The sequence below is a fragment of the Dendronephthya gigantea genome, unplaced genomic scaffold (genome assembly GCF_004324835.1).
Source record: "Dendronephthya gigantea isolate DGI-Jeju-01 unplaced genomic scaffold, DenGig_1.0 000001F, whole genome shotgun sequence".
In the NCBI taxonomy this organism is placed as follows: domain Eukaryota; kingdom Metazoa; phylum Cnidaria; class Anthozoa; order Malacalcyonacea; family Nephtheidae; genus Dendronephthya; species Dendronephthya gigantea.
Window position 1 is genome coordinate 2920258 of NW_021163011.1, and position 16194 is coordinate 2936451.

The window sequence follows — 16194 nt, forward strand, 5'->3', positions numbered from 1 at the left end:
TAATCTGAAATCTTTCTTTTACGTCTTTGCCCCTTTGCGCCTTTTACAAGTATCGCAATGATCTTTCATATCAATATTTGCGGAACCTCACACTGAAGTGGTTTTAACGCCGCCACTGAAGTTCCTGTTTGAAAGGATAATATGGGGGAATTGTCTAATAGAATTTAACTAAATACGGAAGGACGTAAAGAAAGGAAATATGCGATTTTAGCACAAATTAAATTTTGACATGTCAACCAAATGACATACGTGCATGTTATACAGATCTCGTTTTTGTATGACGTAGACTTTATCAATTCACTGTGATCAATAGACCTTTCCCCTTTTAGTTTTAGCTTTCAAGCGCGCATTGCGTGACAGTATTTGGTTATCAAGGTCGACAAAAGAATCGGCAAGGTTTTCTTACAAACAAAATCGCTACAAAGCAGAGCGATATCGCAATTCAAAGTTGCTTGACAATCAACTACCGTCATGCATTGCGCGCTTGAAAGTTAAAAGGGGAAAGATCCATTGTAACGCAATGCAACCAACGCTTAATGCTTAATGATCAGATCTGAAGGAGATTGATTTGAATCAATGACGTCATTTGAGAGTCTTCCTGCCCCAGCCAAACAGCCAACCTGACCGTGTCTTCGGCTCGGATCGACCGGCAGAAGAGCAATCTTAAAAACTTGACGTTGAGGCCCATCCCATTGTTAGTCCGATTTTAAATTTCGTAGTGAAGCATCAATAATCCTTTGACGGAGGCATTTACCATTTTCATTGCAAGAATTCATAACTATAGATCCATATTGCACTGATGCCATACCCTATATGACTTGCCCTCTAAACTTGCCTTTTTTGCCGACAAGAGAATTGTTATGCGAGCGGTTAATGTTCACATTACTGACTAAAGCAATCAACAAAACAACGTTTTTTCACAATAGTTGTTAGTTTAGCCTCCAGATGCCTACTGTGACATCATTGGTAGAGGATCTATAACGTTGCCCACACTACATCAGTGACATAGTTCACGACTATAGGGACCATGGGGTGATGGGGTCAACGGAAGCTTCGTAGTAAAAAAACAGGTGTCTTATGCCTTGAAACGAATAACTATAGAAGAATTTCTTGTCTTGATTGCATGCCGAGCATTTAAAAGAATATACGGGCATTTATTTATACTGATTCACGTCGTCAAATGGTATATGACAAGGCCATGTCGGACGACTAATGATGACGGACCCAGCGTGTGTTAAAGTTATTTTAGCACAACTTCAGTGCCAGAATATTGATGGATTCCTAATTTCCTAGTAGAAAAGAATATTTTGTAAATCAGTAAAATCTAGCAATAAAAGTACTTTAGAATGTCAACGAGCCCACACTTTACAGACTTTACATTACGCATGTTGTCATGTGAGCTATAGTAATATATTGCAGTTAGGCTTTTTATCTTAAATAGCAATAAATTATTTTCCTTTATTTGGTCGCCCGTTACTGATTTGCCTGACTGAATTCGAATTTAATCATAGTATGATTTTATGTGTTCAAATGTTTTGTTTTCATGCAGGAATGTAATTTTTCTCACTTTCGAACCATTTGCAGGTATTTTGAACCTAATTTTGAAATGTCGAAAAACTGACGAACATTACGATTTTCCTTTGGTCCCCCGAACAGATTTTTCTTAAATTTTGAAATTCAGCAAAGTATTATATTCTACATGTTCAAATGTTTTGTTTTCATTTTCATGCATTCTCCCCAGTTTTGATCTATTTCGAGCTACTGTAGTGTTGTGTGGGGAAATTGCCGGCAGTGAAATTTCTTTCTGATAAAATGCAAAAATTACAAAATCGCGCAGCTAGGGTTTAAGGTGTTTTAGCTATGATGCTAATTATGCTGATAGTCTTAAGCCGGTTTTTCACTAGGCGGGATTTTTCGACCGAACGAAATTTTTCGCCTGATATTCTTTTCAATTGTGAGAACTCGAGCACCTCTTACTATTTTGGCCAAAATTGATGGCTTTCGAAACTTTTCTAAAAATGTGTTAACATGCTGGAAATGGCTATTATTTACTAAGACTAATCTCTTTGGTTTTTAAGCATTAAATTTTGGTATTTAATTTATTTTTAAAAATTGAAAAACTCGTCAATTTCGGCCAGTAGACTATTATTTTAGTTGTTTATTTGACTTTATCCTTATTTGGGAGAATTTTCAAATAAAATACTGATAATGCGGTGGGGAAAATCAAATCGTTGCTGGGATTCGAACGTGCTATGGCTTAGCAAATGGAAAACTAAAGCAGCTTGAATTGTCGGAAGATGATAATGAAAAAATAATTAGAGTTTAAAAGCAACATATACAATTATGGGGCCAAACGATTTTGAATTTGTAATCTTCCAACACCTTGGATGGAGTGAACACTGATGGTCTTCTTTCTCCTTCCTGTTTATGTAGTTTGGTATGGAAGAAACGACACTTGTGTTTGGCAGGATGTACTGTTTGCAGTGCCTCAAAGACCCATCAACTAGTTGAACAAAAGTGTTGAATCATTCCAACCAATACATTGAGTGTTTCCTCTGTAACCATGCACTTGTGATAGCTGCACAGGCAATGTTGCAGTTCGTTCAAGCAAATCTACGTGACGAGTCTTTGTTATCAACCAGCGTTGCCAAGTTCGGAATTTTATCCAAGATCTTGGGATTTTTTGAAACCGTTGGGGCTCTTATGGGATTTTTATTTGAAATGCAAATCCCGGGATTCAGTTTTTTGGGATTTTTAAGAAATGGAAATTTGGCCAATATTAATAGTCAATATATTACAAATTTAGTTTTAGTAAAGTCGTACTTATTTTGAAGTTATCTTAAGCTGTATAATTTGATCTTTTGTCTCATTTTGCTTCTTAAACATTGACGCACAAGCTTTCATATAATACGAGAGGCCAGACTAATCATTACGAAAGACTGGGAACGATGGACAGGGATTCCGGGATTTTTTAGGGAAATCTCGAGATATATCGGGAACTTACCCGGGATTTTTACAGAATTACAGTTGGAACAGCGCTGTGGGATCTTCTCGGACTTTTTACAACGATGTTTCGAGTCCTGATAAGAATGTTTTTCATTATAATCATTATCCCAAAACCAAATGGTCTAGTGGTGACGAGAATGGTCTCGCAACTTTTAAGTCGTGGTTCGAATCCTGGGAAGAATTTTTTTCATCACGCATGACGTTGAAAAAATTGTAGCCTTAAAATATCAAGCGCTAATGGTCTCGTAAAATGTTTTCATCATGACGCAATCGAAAAAAAAATTAGATAGATTTAGAAATTTAAAAAAAATGAAACGTGTGTACTTCTTGCAATCTTAAACAGGGCTCTGCGGGTTTTTGTATAATAATATAAGATTGGTATCAACGCAAGAGCTGGTGGCCCAGTGGTTAAGGCTACGGCCTTATCAGGTTATAAGCGTAAGTTCGATTCCTGCAAGTTTGATTTTTCCCACTGAAATTACTATTTAATTTAAAATTCTTCGAAAAGGATTAGGTCAAATAAAGAACAATAGCTTTCGATAAATGATGCGGTGCATGGTCTAGTGGTTAAGACGTTCGTCTCTCAATCCGGGGACAAACGTTTCAACTCCTGCCAATGCAAAAAATTTAGCCTGAATTATTTCGGTGTGATTTGGAAGCTTTAAAACAGTTAAAAGACTCCTCGTCCTTTGCAAGAGACGGTAAATTGAAAAAAAATTGAAATAAAAAACTGAAAAAAATTCTCGCGTTCAAATGTACCTGAAAATTGAAAAAAAAAGCGAAGTAAAAAAAGTTTTAAAAACATGTGTCTTCTAAAAAGACTAAAAATTAAGAAAGTCAGAAAAAAAACTGAAAAAAAAAATTAAAAATTTCCCGCTTTTAAAAAAATCATGTTTACTTAGCTTAACTTTTTTCACGAAAATTTGACAGGGTGATTTTCTCGAGACTGAAAAAATTTAATTTTTTTCACTTTTTTGAAATTCTCTTAGATTTTTTTTTGACGAAGAAGTATTTTGTCTTGGGCCACCTGTGTCTGTCTTGGGCTACCTGTGTCTGGCTTGACACAGGTAGCCCAAGACAAAATACTTCTTCGTCAAAAAAAAATCTAAGAGAATTTCAAAAAAGTGAAAAAAATTAAATTTTTTCAGTCTCGAGAAAATCACCCTGTCAAATTTTCGTGAAAAAAAATTAAGGTAAGTAAAGTTAGTAAACATGATTTTTTTAAAAGCGGGAAATTTTCAATTTATTTTTCCGTCTGACTTTCTTCATTTTCAGGCTTTTTAGAAGACACATGTTTTTAAAACTTTTTTTTACTTGTGCTTTTCTTCCAAATTTCACGTACTTTTGAACGCGATAATTTTTTTTTGTTTTTTCATTTCAAATTTTTTTCAATTTACAGTCTTTCGCAAAGACCGAGAAATCTTTAAACTGTTTAAAAGCTTCCAAATCACACCGAAATTTTCAGCTAATCTTGTTGCATTGCCAGGAATTGAAACGTTTATCCCCGGAGTGAGAGACGAACGTCTTAACCACTAGACCACCGCATCATTTGTCGAAAGCTGTTGTTCTTTATTTGACCTAATGCTTTTCGAAAAATTTTAAATTAAATAGTAATTTCGGTTGGAAAAATCGAACCTTTCCCATGCAGGATTCGAACCTACCCTTACAACCTGGTAGGCCGCAGCCTTAACCACTGGGCCATCGGATTGTATGTTGATAGCTACCTTCTTAATATATATGTCATTGCGGTAACCCAGTGGTTAAGGCCACGGCCTACCAGGTTGTAAGCCTAGGTTCGAATCCTGCATGGGAAAGGTTCGATTTTTCCCACCGAAATTACTATTTAATTTAAAATTCATCGAAAAGGATCAGGTCAAATAGAGAACAATAGCTTTCGACAAATGACCCGGTGGTGTAGTGGTGAAGACGTTCGTCTCTCAATCCGAAGACAAACGTTTCAACTCCTGGCAATGTAACAAAATTAGCATGAAAAATTTCGGTGTGATTTACTGAAGATTTACAAATCTCAGTCTTTGCGAAAGACTGTAAATTGACAAAAAAATTGAAATAAAAAAAACTCAAACCAATTATTGCGTTCAAAAGTACCTGAAAATTGTAAGAAAAGCACAAGTAAAAAAAGTTTTAAAAACATGTGTCCTTCTAAAAAGCCTGAAAACGAAGAAAGTCAGACGGAAAATAAATTGAAAAATTTCCCGCTTTTAAAAAACTCATGTTTACTTACATTAATTTTTTTCACGAAAATTTGACAGGGTGATTTTCTCGAGACTGAAAAAATTTAATTTTTTTCACTTTTTTGAAATTCTCTTAGATTTTTTTTTGACGAAGAAGTATTTTGTCTTGGGCTACCTGTGTCAAGCCAGACACAGGTAGCCCAAGACAGACACAGGTGGCCCAAGACAAAATACTTCTTCGTCAAAAAAAAATTTAAGAGAATTTCAAAAAAGTGAAAAAAATTAAATTTTTTCAGTCTCGAGAAAATCACCCTGTCAAATTTTCGTGAAAAAAAATTAAGGTAAGTAAAGTTAGTAAACATGATTTTTTTAAAAGCGGGAAATTTTCAATTTATTTTTCCGTCTGACTTTCTTCATTTTCAGGCTTTTTAGAAGACACATGTTTTTAAAACTTTTTTTTACTTGTGCTTTTCTTCCAAATTTCACGTACTTTTGAACGCGATAATTTTTTTTTGTTTTTTCATTTCAAATTTTTTTCAATTTACAGTCTTTCGCAAAGACCGAGAAATCTTTAAACTGTTTAAAAGCTTCCAAATCACACCGAAAATTTTCAGCTAATCTTGTTGCATTGCCAGGAGTTGAAACGTTTATCCCCGGAGTGAGAGACGAACGTCTTAACCACTAGACCACCGCATCATTTGTCGGAAGCTGTTGTTCTTTATTTGACCTAATGCTTTTCGAAGAATTTTAAATTAAATAGTAATTTCGGTTGGAAAAATCGAACCATTCCCATGCAGGATTCGAACCTACCCTTACAACCTGGTAGGCTGTAGCCTTGACCACTGGGGCTGGGCCACCAGCTCGTGCTTTGAGACCAACTTATGTTATTATACAAACACCCGAAGCGCCCTGTTTAAGGCTGCAAGAAGTACCTGGCAGTGACCAAGAAACGCAGTGGGTCATTGGCGACCGAAAGTTGCGCGAGAATTTTTTTGGTAATTTGTCAATATGTAATTATGTGAGTGGGTATGACTCCAACAGTCGAAGGCTTAGTATACATGACATCGCTCAATGTGGTGATTTAGCGAAAAGCGACGACATTTTCAAGGTTCCAAACACCAACCAAATATGCTAAAAAACTAAAGAGTTTTTCAGGCTAATTTTTTTGGCATTGTCCTTGTGCTCAGGGACCAACGTCATAACCAGAGACCAAAGTGGGACGACTTCGGGAGTAGAAGGCTTAGTATATATAACATTCCTCAATGTGGTGATTGCGGGGTTATTACACGTTCGCTGCGACTGTACAGGGTTTTCTACCCTAAAATAATTGTTGACCTTTTGGTGCCTAAGGGGGGAGGGGCTAAATCACCGATTAAAAACCTTCGCAACGAATCACATTTCACGGATAGGAAAAATAAACCAATCACGCTTTACGCAAGAAGTATAGAAAGCCTTCCACATAAGGCATTCAATATCCCAAAAACACCATTCTCTATTGTAGAGCATTTACATTCAAATTGTTCGTACATTTCTATACCTAGCAATGTAGAAAAAAATATATGCATATTACTTATTATTTACAAGTTTTATATAAATTCCATGCAATGAAAACTATAATTTAAATATACAGGGTGAGTAAAAAAAAACTGACACCTTTGAAATTCAAATTAGCTGCAATGTGTGTGTAATCGGCTGTAATCTGACAGAAATTGCCAAAAATATTTCATGGGTATACGAAGCATATCAAATAAGTGAACCCATTAATTAACCTTGAACATAAAGTTTGTTCCCTTTGGGAGTTAAAATGCATTCTAAGCTCTGTAATAAAAAATAACGTTTAATTAGTTGAATTGGTTTAAAAACTTTCGCACTACAGGGTGTATCAAAAAAAATGTCCCAAATGTAAAATTTCCGTTTTTCAGGATATTTTGCAGAATTTGGCAAATTTTTGTGTTCCTAGAGATAGTTAAGACTTATCTGGTATACCTAGGCCAATTTTGGTTTTTCATTAACAAAATTATGTTACCGGGGGGGTGGTTCCTTTCCACTGATATTGAGAGGGCTTGCGCGCGAAAATGTTCAGCTGAAATTGAGATATTATTTAGCTGTCTAAAAGTAGGAAAGCTTTTTAATAAACTGTCAAAGTTTCAGGAAAAATAATGCAAACTGGGAGCAACGCGCGACCCCTAAAAGTGAGAAATATTTCATTGCGCGCAGTGGATTAAATGCATCGTTGATTTTAGCGTGACCGATCTCATGTAAGGCTGGACAAATGAATAAATTAAAGCGAGAAATTGAACACAAAGACAAAGACAAAGCGATTTATTCGTGATGTTAATCCTCAGCATGTCCACCATTTCATTCTAAGCAAACTGCTGCTTGTCTGAGCATACTAAACACTGAACAGCGAAGTATTTGTCTGTCCATTCGCCTAGATTTGCCGGTGGTAGCGTACGCGATTTCCAAGAAAGAATTTCGAACGAAATGGATAATTTGAGGCAGGACAGACAATTGTGGTTCGCCGTTCAGTGTTTACCATGTTCAGACGAGCCGCAGTTTGCTTAGAAAGAAATGGTGGAAATGTTGAGGATTAACATCAAGAATAAGAATCTTACTATTAAATCGCTTCGTCTTCTTGTTCAGTTTCTCGCTTTAATTTATACATCTGCCCAGCCTTGCATGAGATCGGTCACGCTAAAATCAACCATGCATTTAATCCACTGCGCGCAATGAAATATTTGTCACTTTTAGGGGTCGCGCGTTGCTCCCAGTTTGCATTATTTTTCCTGAAACTTTGACAGTTTATTAAAAAGCTTTCCTACTTTTAGACAGCTAAATAATATCTCAATTTCAGCTTAACATTTTCGCGCGCAAGCCCTCTCAATATCAGTGGAAAGGAACCACCCCCCCGGTAAACTAATTTTGTTAATGAAAAACCAAACTTGGCCTAGGTATACCAGATAAGTCTTAATTATCTCTAGGAACACAAAAATTTGCCAAATTCTGCAAAATATCCTGCAAAACGGAAATTTTACATTTGGGACATTTTTTTTGATACACCCTGTATAATTAACCACGTCCTGCATGTTGATTGTACACATAGCTAGGTCGGTCATGGGAATTGTCAAATTCCAGCCATACGTTCACGGCTTATTTGAATTTCAAAGGTGTCCGTTCTTTTACTCACCCTGTATGTTAACTAAGTAGCAGAGGTGGAACCCACAGCACACCATATAAATTTTCGAAATTGCAAAACGCGTTTCTAAATATCCTAAAATGGTTTCAAGACTAAGTAAAATCGCTTTCTCGCTTTTCGAGTAGGTAATAAAAGCATGTTATGACAACTTGAAAATTTCGGTGAACACGTTATAGGAATCAGAAAATCATCCCTTTGAACTCTTGCAAGTGCGGCTCGAAGCTGCTATTGATGCCTTCTTTTGGTCGAGATTTATTTAGTCTGACTATATGTAACAACTCTAAAACGATGCTCTTGTGTCATATTGGCATTGTATCAAAATTAATGCAAGTCTTCTAGTATTGCATGTATAAATGTTAGGCCACTTCGCGCCTCGGGGGCAGATCAACAAGCATCACCTGTACCATGCCCGACTCCGAGATAAAGCTTCTTTCCATTTGTCATAATTGATTTTGTGTTCATCCCTAGAATCACGTTGTGGCTGAAATATTTTCTCCGAGCAGCGAATTGCTTTAAGCTCATCGCGTGATTTCCATACACCTGTATAGAAAATATTGAATCGTTGTTGTTGTTGTTGTTGTTGTTGTTGAATCAGAGCATTGGTATAGCACTATAGTGGAAGTCAAATCTGAAACTCCCTCATGGAAAATGAACGACGTTCCGCATTACTTCTGATTGTTTCTAGTGCGCATGCTCATGATTATATGCGCATGCGCATACACACATGCGCATGCGCATACACAATGCTCCGTAACCTCTCCTCTTAAAACCCAATTGTTCTGGGGCCGATTGTTCAAAAATCCAGTTAGCTTAACGCTGGGTTAAAGCAAATCTTTACATCAATTTTTTAAAAAAAATCGCTTGTTTACAATAAAACACTGGATTAAAGCTTAACCCAGAGTTAGCGTTGACCCAGAGTCAGAGTTAACCTAGCTTTGAACAACTGGCCCCTGTATATAAACCCACCTGCAGCTAGGCCAGCTAAAAATGCTGCTCCTAAACAGGACATTTCAACTTGAGCTGGTCTCTCAATACTTTGTCCTGTTAGCGTGCTGAGTGACTGCATTACAAAGTCGTTGCTACTAACACCGCCGTCAGCTCTACGTACGAGAAGAAAAACATAAGTTATTGGAAAGACATGCAATATCTTGCTCCATGATTATCATACTGTTGTGAGTTTTAAAGGATTCTTTGCATTCAAAATTCCAAATACGAATTTAGAGATGGATATATGATAGCTAGTATATAGCTTATTAATACAGACGGAATTTCGGTTAAATTTACAAGTTGAGAAATTGAGTTAAAGCACATGATCGCATGCAATGAAACAAGCTTTACGTAAGAAAATTATCGTATTAAAATCTTGTCATGCAATCGCACGAAAGTAAAGTAATATTGGATTGAAAAATACCGAATGTGATGCCTTAGTATAATTCATACACGATTTCATAAAATAATTTGCAAGCCTCACTTTATCGATGATAAAATTGGTATTTGTGTTTCCTCTTGAACTGTGGTATAAAGTTGATAAATCCTACACAAAATATACAATACAATTTATTTAAATACGGTAGAATCTTCAGTTACAGACATATATAAAGTATATAAATCTAATGTAGTTACTGCTTTTCAAGATTACCGCGTGCATGGAAGCCGGTTCAAGTTTGTAAATATCTATTTATCGCTCTTTTGAACTGATAGAAAGATTGAAGCTTTCCTACCTATTCAGGGAGACTATTCCACAATATTGCTCCGATGTAGCAAAACTTCGTACCAAATATAATTCGTATAATCAAGGTTATACATGCCATTTCTTTAAAACATGCAGTAGTTATATGCGAGTATACCTGTAGGTGATCGATTCCAGAATCGCTCGAACAATATGCGATTTGCTTGTTGAGGGTGTAATACCAAACATGCAGGTGCAAGCTTTATTATCATTGATGGGCGCCTGACAAAATTATAAATCATGTTTTTTTTAAAAGTAGACTCCAGAACGGCGACATGATTTGGTTGCAAACGAATTACCTGTAAACCGTTGAACGCAGGAACAAAATAGACCCCATCAGAGTCTAAGGAGAAAATATTGGAACATGATATATAAATATACTCGTGTAAAGGTAAAAAATGTAAAAAAAAATTCTCCAAGACAAAAGATGTGAGTGATTTGATATATTCGTAGCTGTATGAATTTAGAGGACGGAGCATTCAGATCATCCAACTACGAACCAAGCCTGACTTCTATATTTCCACTACTGTGTGTACAAAGCTACGACCTCGTGTAATTCGACCTCGCTGCGGCAAAGCAATGACCTCGGATTTGCACGCTCTATTATATACAACACGTTTAATGCCAGGGTGTGTATCATGCTGGATTACTGAGGATTCAGGTAATTTATTTACCTTCGACAGAACTTGCAATTTCGGATGTTTCCGACACGTTGTCCTTTTGAAAAAATCCTGAAATAAGACAATGTAGGCTAAAAAAAAGACTATAATTCCCGCTAAAATTGGAAAATCATTCTATATGATAACCTGGTTTCCTATTTCAAGCTGTCGCATGAGAGACATGTCGAATTAATAGGTGATTCTAACGCATTAGAAGTTCCAACATTCTTACCCATCTCACCCGCCCATTCAACGGCAGTCCCAGTCCCAGCAGCATTGCCCTCGGCCAGATACGTCACCTCCGACCCTATTTTCCACCCGACTAATGGATATAAGCCTAAAATTAAATTACCGAAATGATGTGTCACCACATACGCAGCCCTTTGTCGAGAGTTCTACTTCTAAAGGGCAATTTCGTGGATTTTTCCTAGTTAAGGGACTAGATTATTCAGTTCAGTCATGCTTGTATGTTTTGTGTAATTTATATTATACAGAATGTCTAAGAAAAGAGGTTTTCCTCTAGTTTAGTTGAAATGCTTTATTCTCTATACGAAACATACCAGCGACTGAAGCATGTGCATACTGGCCAGTATTTATATTCATGAAACTTCCCGTTCCCATTGTGAGATTAATATCACCAACATTAAAACAACATTGCCCAAAAACTGACGCCTGTTGATCTGCAACCTGAAACATATTGAAGGATTGTGAGTGGAGTTGGTGCATTCAAAAATATCCCAATATGAGAGTCGAACTGCAAAACACTGAAAACAGGCCCTTTCTCGCAACGTCAATCAAAGCCTAATCAAAGCCCTCTTTTTTTTCAGGTGTTGTCACACCAAGCAACAGTAATATTCTGCATGGCGCATTCGGGAGAATGCAATGTCCGGCATTATTGTCATATTGACCATGGGCCCGGTTGTTCGAAAAGCTAGCTAATTTATAAATAGCTAGTTATCTCGTATAGTTACATGTAGCTACTCTCTAGTCTTATCTATGCAACATACCACAGCTGTCACAGGTATTCGTGTTCCAAAAATATCCTCGTGAGTTTCACACAATAGACCGCTAAACCAAACAAGAAAATATACATTTTCTGATCACGAATACATTTTTCAATTTCTTAAAAACGTTTTAATTTTCTGAGGCCGGTTGTTCAAGGCCCGCGATTAGCGGTAGCCCTGTGTTACCCTGCTATTCCAGTTTACGTATTTACGGATGGCTTTTTTACCCATGCTTTGTTTGGGACATAAAAATAAAATCTGAAACGGAGGAGATTTCTAAAATAAGCCATATTCACGTTGATAAATAAAACGTTGGGAAGTCCGATCTGTAGATTTTTAATTCATTCTAATATAACCTGTAGTTCGGTGCAACTTGGAATAAACCTCAATATCGTATGAATAGACATGCAAGGAATCATAGACCTGTTCGATAAAGAGGAAGAGGCCTGTGGCGAGGGACACGAAAGCGAGGCCAGTCAGATTTTCATTTTCGGAATTTCAAAATCATGTCTACTTTTACTTTTCCGCTGGGTCTGTCAGAAGCTACAAAAACGATGTTTCTTTCATTCAAAATCCAGAAACAAAAAATAATTTTGGCCTATTTTTGGCAGAAGAAAACCTGACTAGCTTCCCTTTTTGTAACTCGCTACAGGTCTCTTGCTCTTTTTCGAATAGGTGTATTGGTTTTCTACTATCCATGTTGCATGGAGATCAGATTGCAAGAAATGCCTATACACCCGGCCTTTCAGCATGTCTGCATGTGGAGGGGACAAAATAATTATACAGACTGACTGTATGCAGTTCAAACAGAACCGAAGACCCTGGGGATGAGGCTGCACAGACCTCTGCACAGTACCTTGTATCCACTACTTCAGGCAAAATGGACAACGGAATTTCAAATAATGATGTCATCAACGAACTCCAACACATCTATGAAAAATGTGATATTCACTTCAATTGACAATATTCCTTCTTAATTCTGATCCACTTTAATACCTACCACATACGGATCAAACATGCCTGTCGAACTGGCATTGGAATAATCTGTTACATGACAATGTCCTAAAAAGAGGAATTATATTTAGTAACTAACCAACTGACTTGATTTAGGCCTAGGGGCTAGGGCAGCCTCAATATAGTTGATAAACCCATAAAAAATATAATGCAAAAATTGGAAGTAGGACATGAGGAAATGAAGGTGTATATCAGACTGATGCAAGAAACTTTTAAACAAGACCATAGTCTGGGGAAAGCAGCCCAAAAAGCATGCAAAAATTATGTATGAAAATTATGTTACATACAATTTCTGCATGCTTCCTAGGCTGCTTATGGTCTAGGGGTAAATTTTAATATAGCAGCAATCTAACCCTTTGTTAATTTCCATAATAGCCAAGTATCTAGCGTAGCAAATAATAATGACCCTTCACCAACTTTCTTCATTGCCTGTAAGGAAGCAGAAACTGAACTGTTTAATGCAAACTTGCAAACTTAGAGTGCTTAGACTATGACAAAATTCCACCTAGTGCTCAGACTGTTTGTATCTTAATTAAAATTATATATGGAGTGTGAAAACACTCCAAAACACTCAGCTTTGGCTCACAAGCCTCAATTTGAATGACTACCTTATTATGCTGGTGCATTTTGTACAAATAAATGGCAAAACTGAAAATTATACCTCTTTATGATTTTTTATAACCCAATGTAATCTTGTAGAAACCTTGAAAAGATTAAAAAAATCATTTCAAGCACTACTTGATATGCCATAGTGAATCGAAAATGTTGACCAAATTCATTTTGGCACCAACAAAAAATATCTTCAAAATAAAATTCATTGTACAACTATGAAGTAAGCCACACTTTCAGAATCTGACACATTATTACAGTACATAAATTCATAAAACATTTCCTAATCAGGAAGCAAGTTAAAATTAAGAAGATCGGGCTTTAAAGGATCAAAGAGGACAAATGTTCCTGAAAAATGAATTTGGAAAAAGGGAACTTTTTCCTACCTGACCTAAAACGTTTGGAGAGCAACATGCTCTGAGGGCCTCCCCTTCCCCCTTAGGCAGTTAGGCCAACTATATGCCCCAGTCCTAATAGTATAATTTCTTTCTAATACATTTTATCTAATATACTTACATGTTGCGTGGAAAAATTTATAACACTAGCTGCAAGAAATTGTTTCCTTCTTGATAATAGATGTAAAGCTCTGGCACTGATATGTAAGCCCTAGAATTAAAAAGTCACATGTAGAAATAGGAATGTGAAATCTTGTGTTTGCCTACAATATAACAATCGAGTTAATGTTTGCTGGCATAAAGGGTAATTTTTGTATAAAAAATTATGCAATGGGTAAACTTTCTAAGTCATTCTTCTGATTGGATCAGCCGCCTATGATCAGCAGGCTAAAATATATATTTCAGCCTAGCTGGCACATTTATCATTTTAGCCCTCAAAATACACCGCAATGCCCACTAAGGTTAATATAATATGGTTTATAAGTGGGTGCATAGCACTTGGAGTTTGGTTACCTTCAAAGTGAATGATTTGTTCCAATTTTCAGTTAATTCTGTTGCCCTTAAATCTTGCCAACTAATAAAATTATGAATAGGGCGACCACTGTGTCTGAAATAGAAATCTAATTGTAATTAAGAACTGTAAAAACACCGAACAACTGACCGATGAACTATAAATTGCATTCTTGTTAAACTAGAGAACTTGACATTCTCCATGGAGGCATGGACCCTAAGAGTTCACTGGTCTATACTACATTCAAATTTAATTAATTCAGGGAAAGAGATAGATGATATTACACACTCACACTAAATGATATTGTGTAGTTAACAAAAAAATTAATTGCATTAACTTACTTATCAAAATTTAAAAAAGTTCCTCTCTGTGTTGATATACCAAAGGCGGCAATATCTTCATATTGTATATTTGCTCCTAGGTTTGGAAAACAAATGTCTATTATAAGTTGATATTAGTTATAGTAATAGTCGCTTTACAATGTTAATGTTAATGTTAATGTTAATAGCCTAGGACAGTTATTAGTCACTTTATAATGACCAATTTGAGAAAGCAATTCTTACTTTGACTTTGAGATTATGTACATAATGTGTAGCTGTTCATGTTTTTCCATCACAGTTAGAGTCAGTTTGAATTTTTAAACATCAATAGAGTACAATAATTGTACCTTCAACTGCTTCTGTCACAACATCCAGAAATTGTTCCCATAATGTTTCTGGATCGATTTCAACCCATCCTGGCTTTGGGTGTAGCAAATTAATCTAGTACACCAAAGATGATCACCGTGAAAGAAAGATGATAGATTAAATGTTGCCATGCCCTTTGCAAAAATTGCTTATTGCAACATGGCATGAAAATCATGTGAGTTGTTTACATGATCCCACTTGAGATTCAATGAATTGTGATCAATATGACTTTGAGGTAATGAAATAAGTCTTCTGTCTTTATGACACCAAACAAGCACATGAAATTTTCGGGTGATTACATGACTGTCAGGATCATGTTATATGCTCAACTCAATACCTCGAAGTCATCTCACCCTTCTTGCATCTCAGCTAACTGTGCATGATCATGTAAACAAGCCCCCTAGTATACAAAAATGTAATTTGTTTCCTAATGTTGCAATTAACATGATTCAATTCCTTCATTATTATCAGCATTTATCTTAATACTTGCAAATTAAAATTTAAAATAAGTTTAAATAGAATTAAAGTAAAATAAAATAAAAGTTTTAATAGAATTGTTTTTTAATTGGAGAAAAGTTAAAAGTCTATATCATTACCATATCTGTGTAACTATTTGAATAATTTGAGAATTTCATAGTATTAACGCATATTGAAAGCGCATTATTTCCAAGCTTCATAAACACCTGCACACCTCAAATTTTGCCTTTAATAGTTAGTCTAGAACATTACTCAAGGATCGCATTAGTGATTAGTCCAGCACACTTCAATTTTATTTATTTTAACAGTAAGTATAACTGTATTATTAATACATAAACAATCAACGATATTTGAATCTTTTTTCGATCAACACAGTATATAAAATTGTACTATTTTAGCCTATATCAGCTATTGTAATGTAATCTTTTCACTGCAAAAAAATATTCATCAAATAAACCACACGTGGATACCTTTCTGGATGCACCGTATTTAGAAATGCCAGTATCATCAAAGACGTGACAAATTAAGTTGGTCGTTCCAACATCTACAGCTAGCACAAAACCTTTTGAATTCTTTGCCATAATTTCTTGCCAGTCAGCCGGTGTTGTAAAATACCGTTTCAGTTCATTAATCGTTACATCCCCATCGTGATTTGCATTTCTGCTACGTGAAACACAAAGCTAAATGAAATACGATAATGATAATTTCTCTTCCTA

The 16194-nt window shown here is 35.9% G+C and overlaps 2 protein-coding genes across 2 annotated transcripts in view; one reads left to right on the forward strand and one right to left on the reverse strand.

Moving 5' to 3' along the window:
- The window catches only part of LOC114523886, a 29185-nt gene extending 26437 nt beyond the window's left edge, over positions 1–2748 (forward strand). Inside the window, exon 20 of the transcript XR_003687065.1 lies at positions 2434–2748. The gene's annotated coding sequence lies outside the window, so the exon portion shown is untranslated. The remainder of the gene's footprint in view (positions 1–2433) is intronic.
- Positions 2749–8630: 5882 nt separating this feature from the next.
- Positions 8631–16188, reverse strand: LOC114525853 (putative glycerol kinase 5). Its single transcript, XM_028547315.1, has 18 exons — positions 15949–16188; positions 14983–15076; positions 14657–14732; positions 14318–14411; positions 13926–14015; positions 13462–13503; positions 13154–13229; positions 12787–12848; positions 12643–12716; positions 11790–11850; positions 11343–11469; positions 11015–11119; positions 10798–10854; positions 10423–10466; positions 10242–10345; positions 9866–9928; positions 9361–9494; positions 8631–8934 (listed from the first exon to the last, which is right to left on the reverse strand). Exons 1-18 carry the CDS (start codon positions 16057–16059, stop codon positions 8789–8791), a joined length of 1560 nt encoding a protein of 519 aa, XP_028403116.1. The 5' UTR covers positions 16060–16188; the 3' UTR covers positions 8631–8788.
- Between the last annotated feature and the right edge of the window lie 6 nt (positions 16189–16194).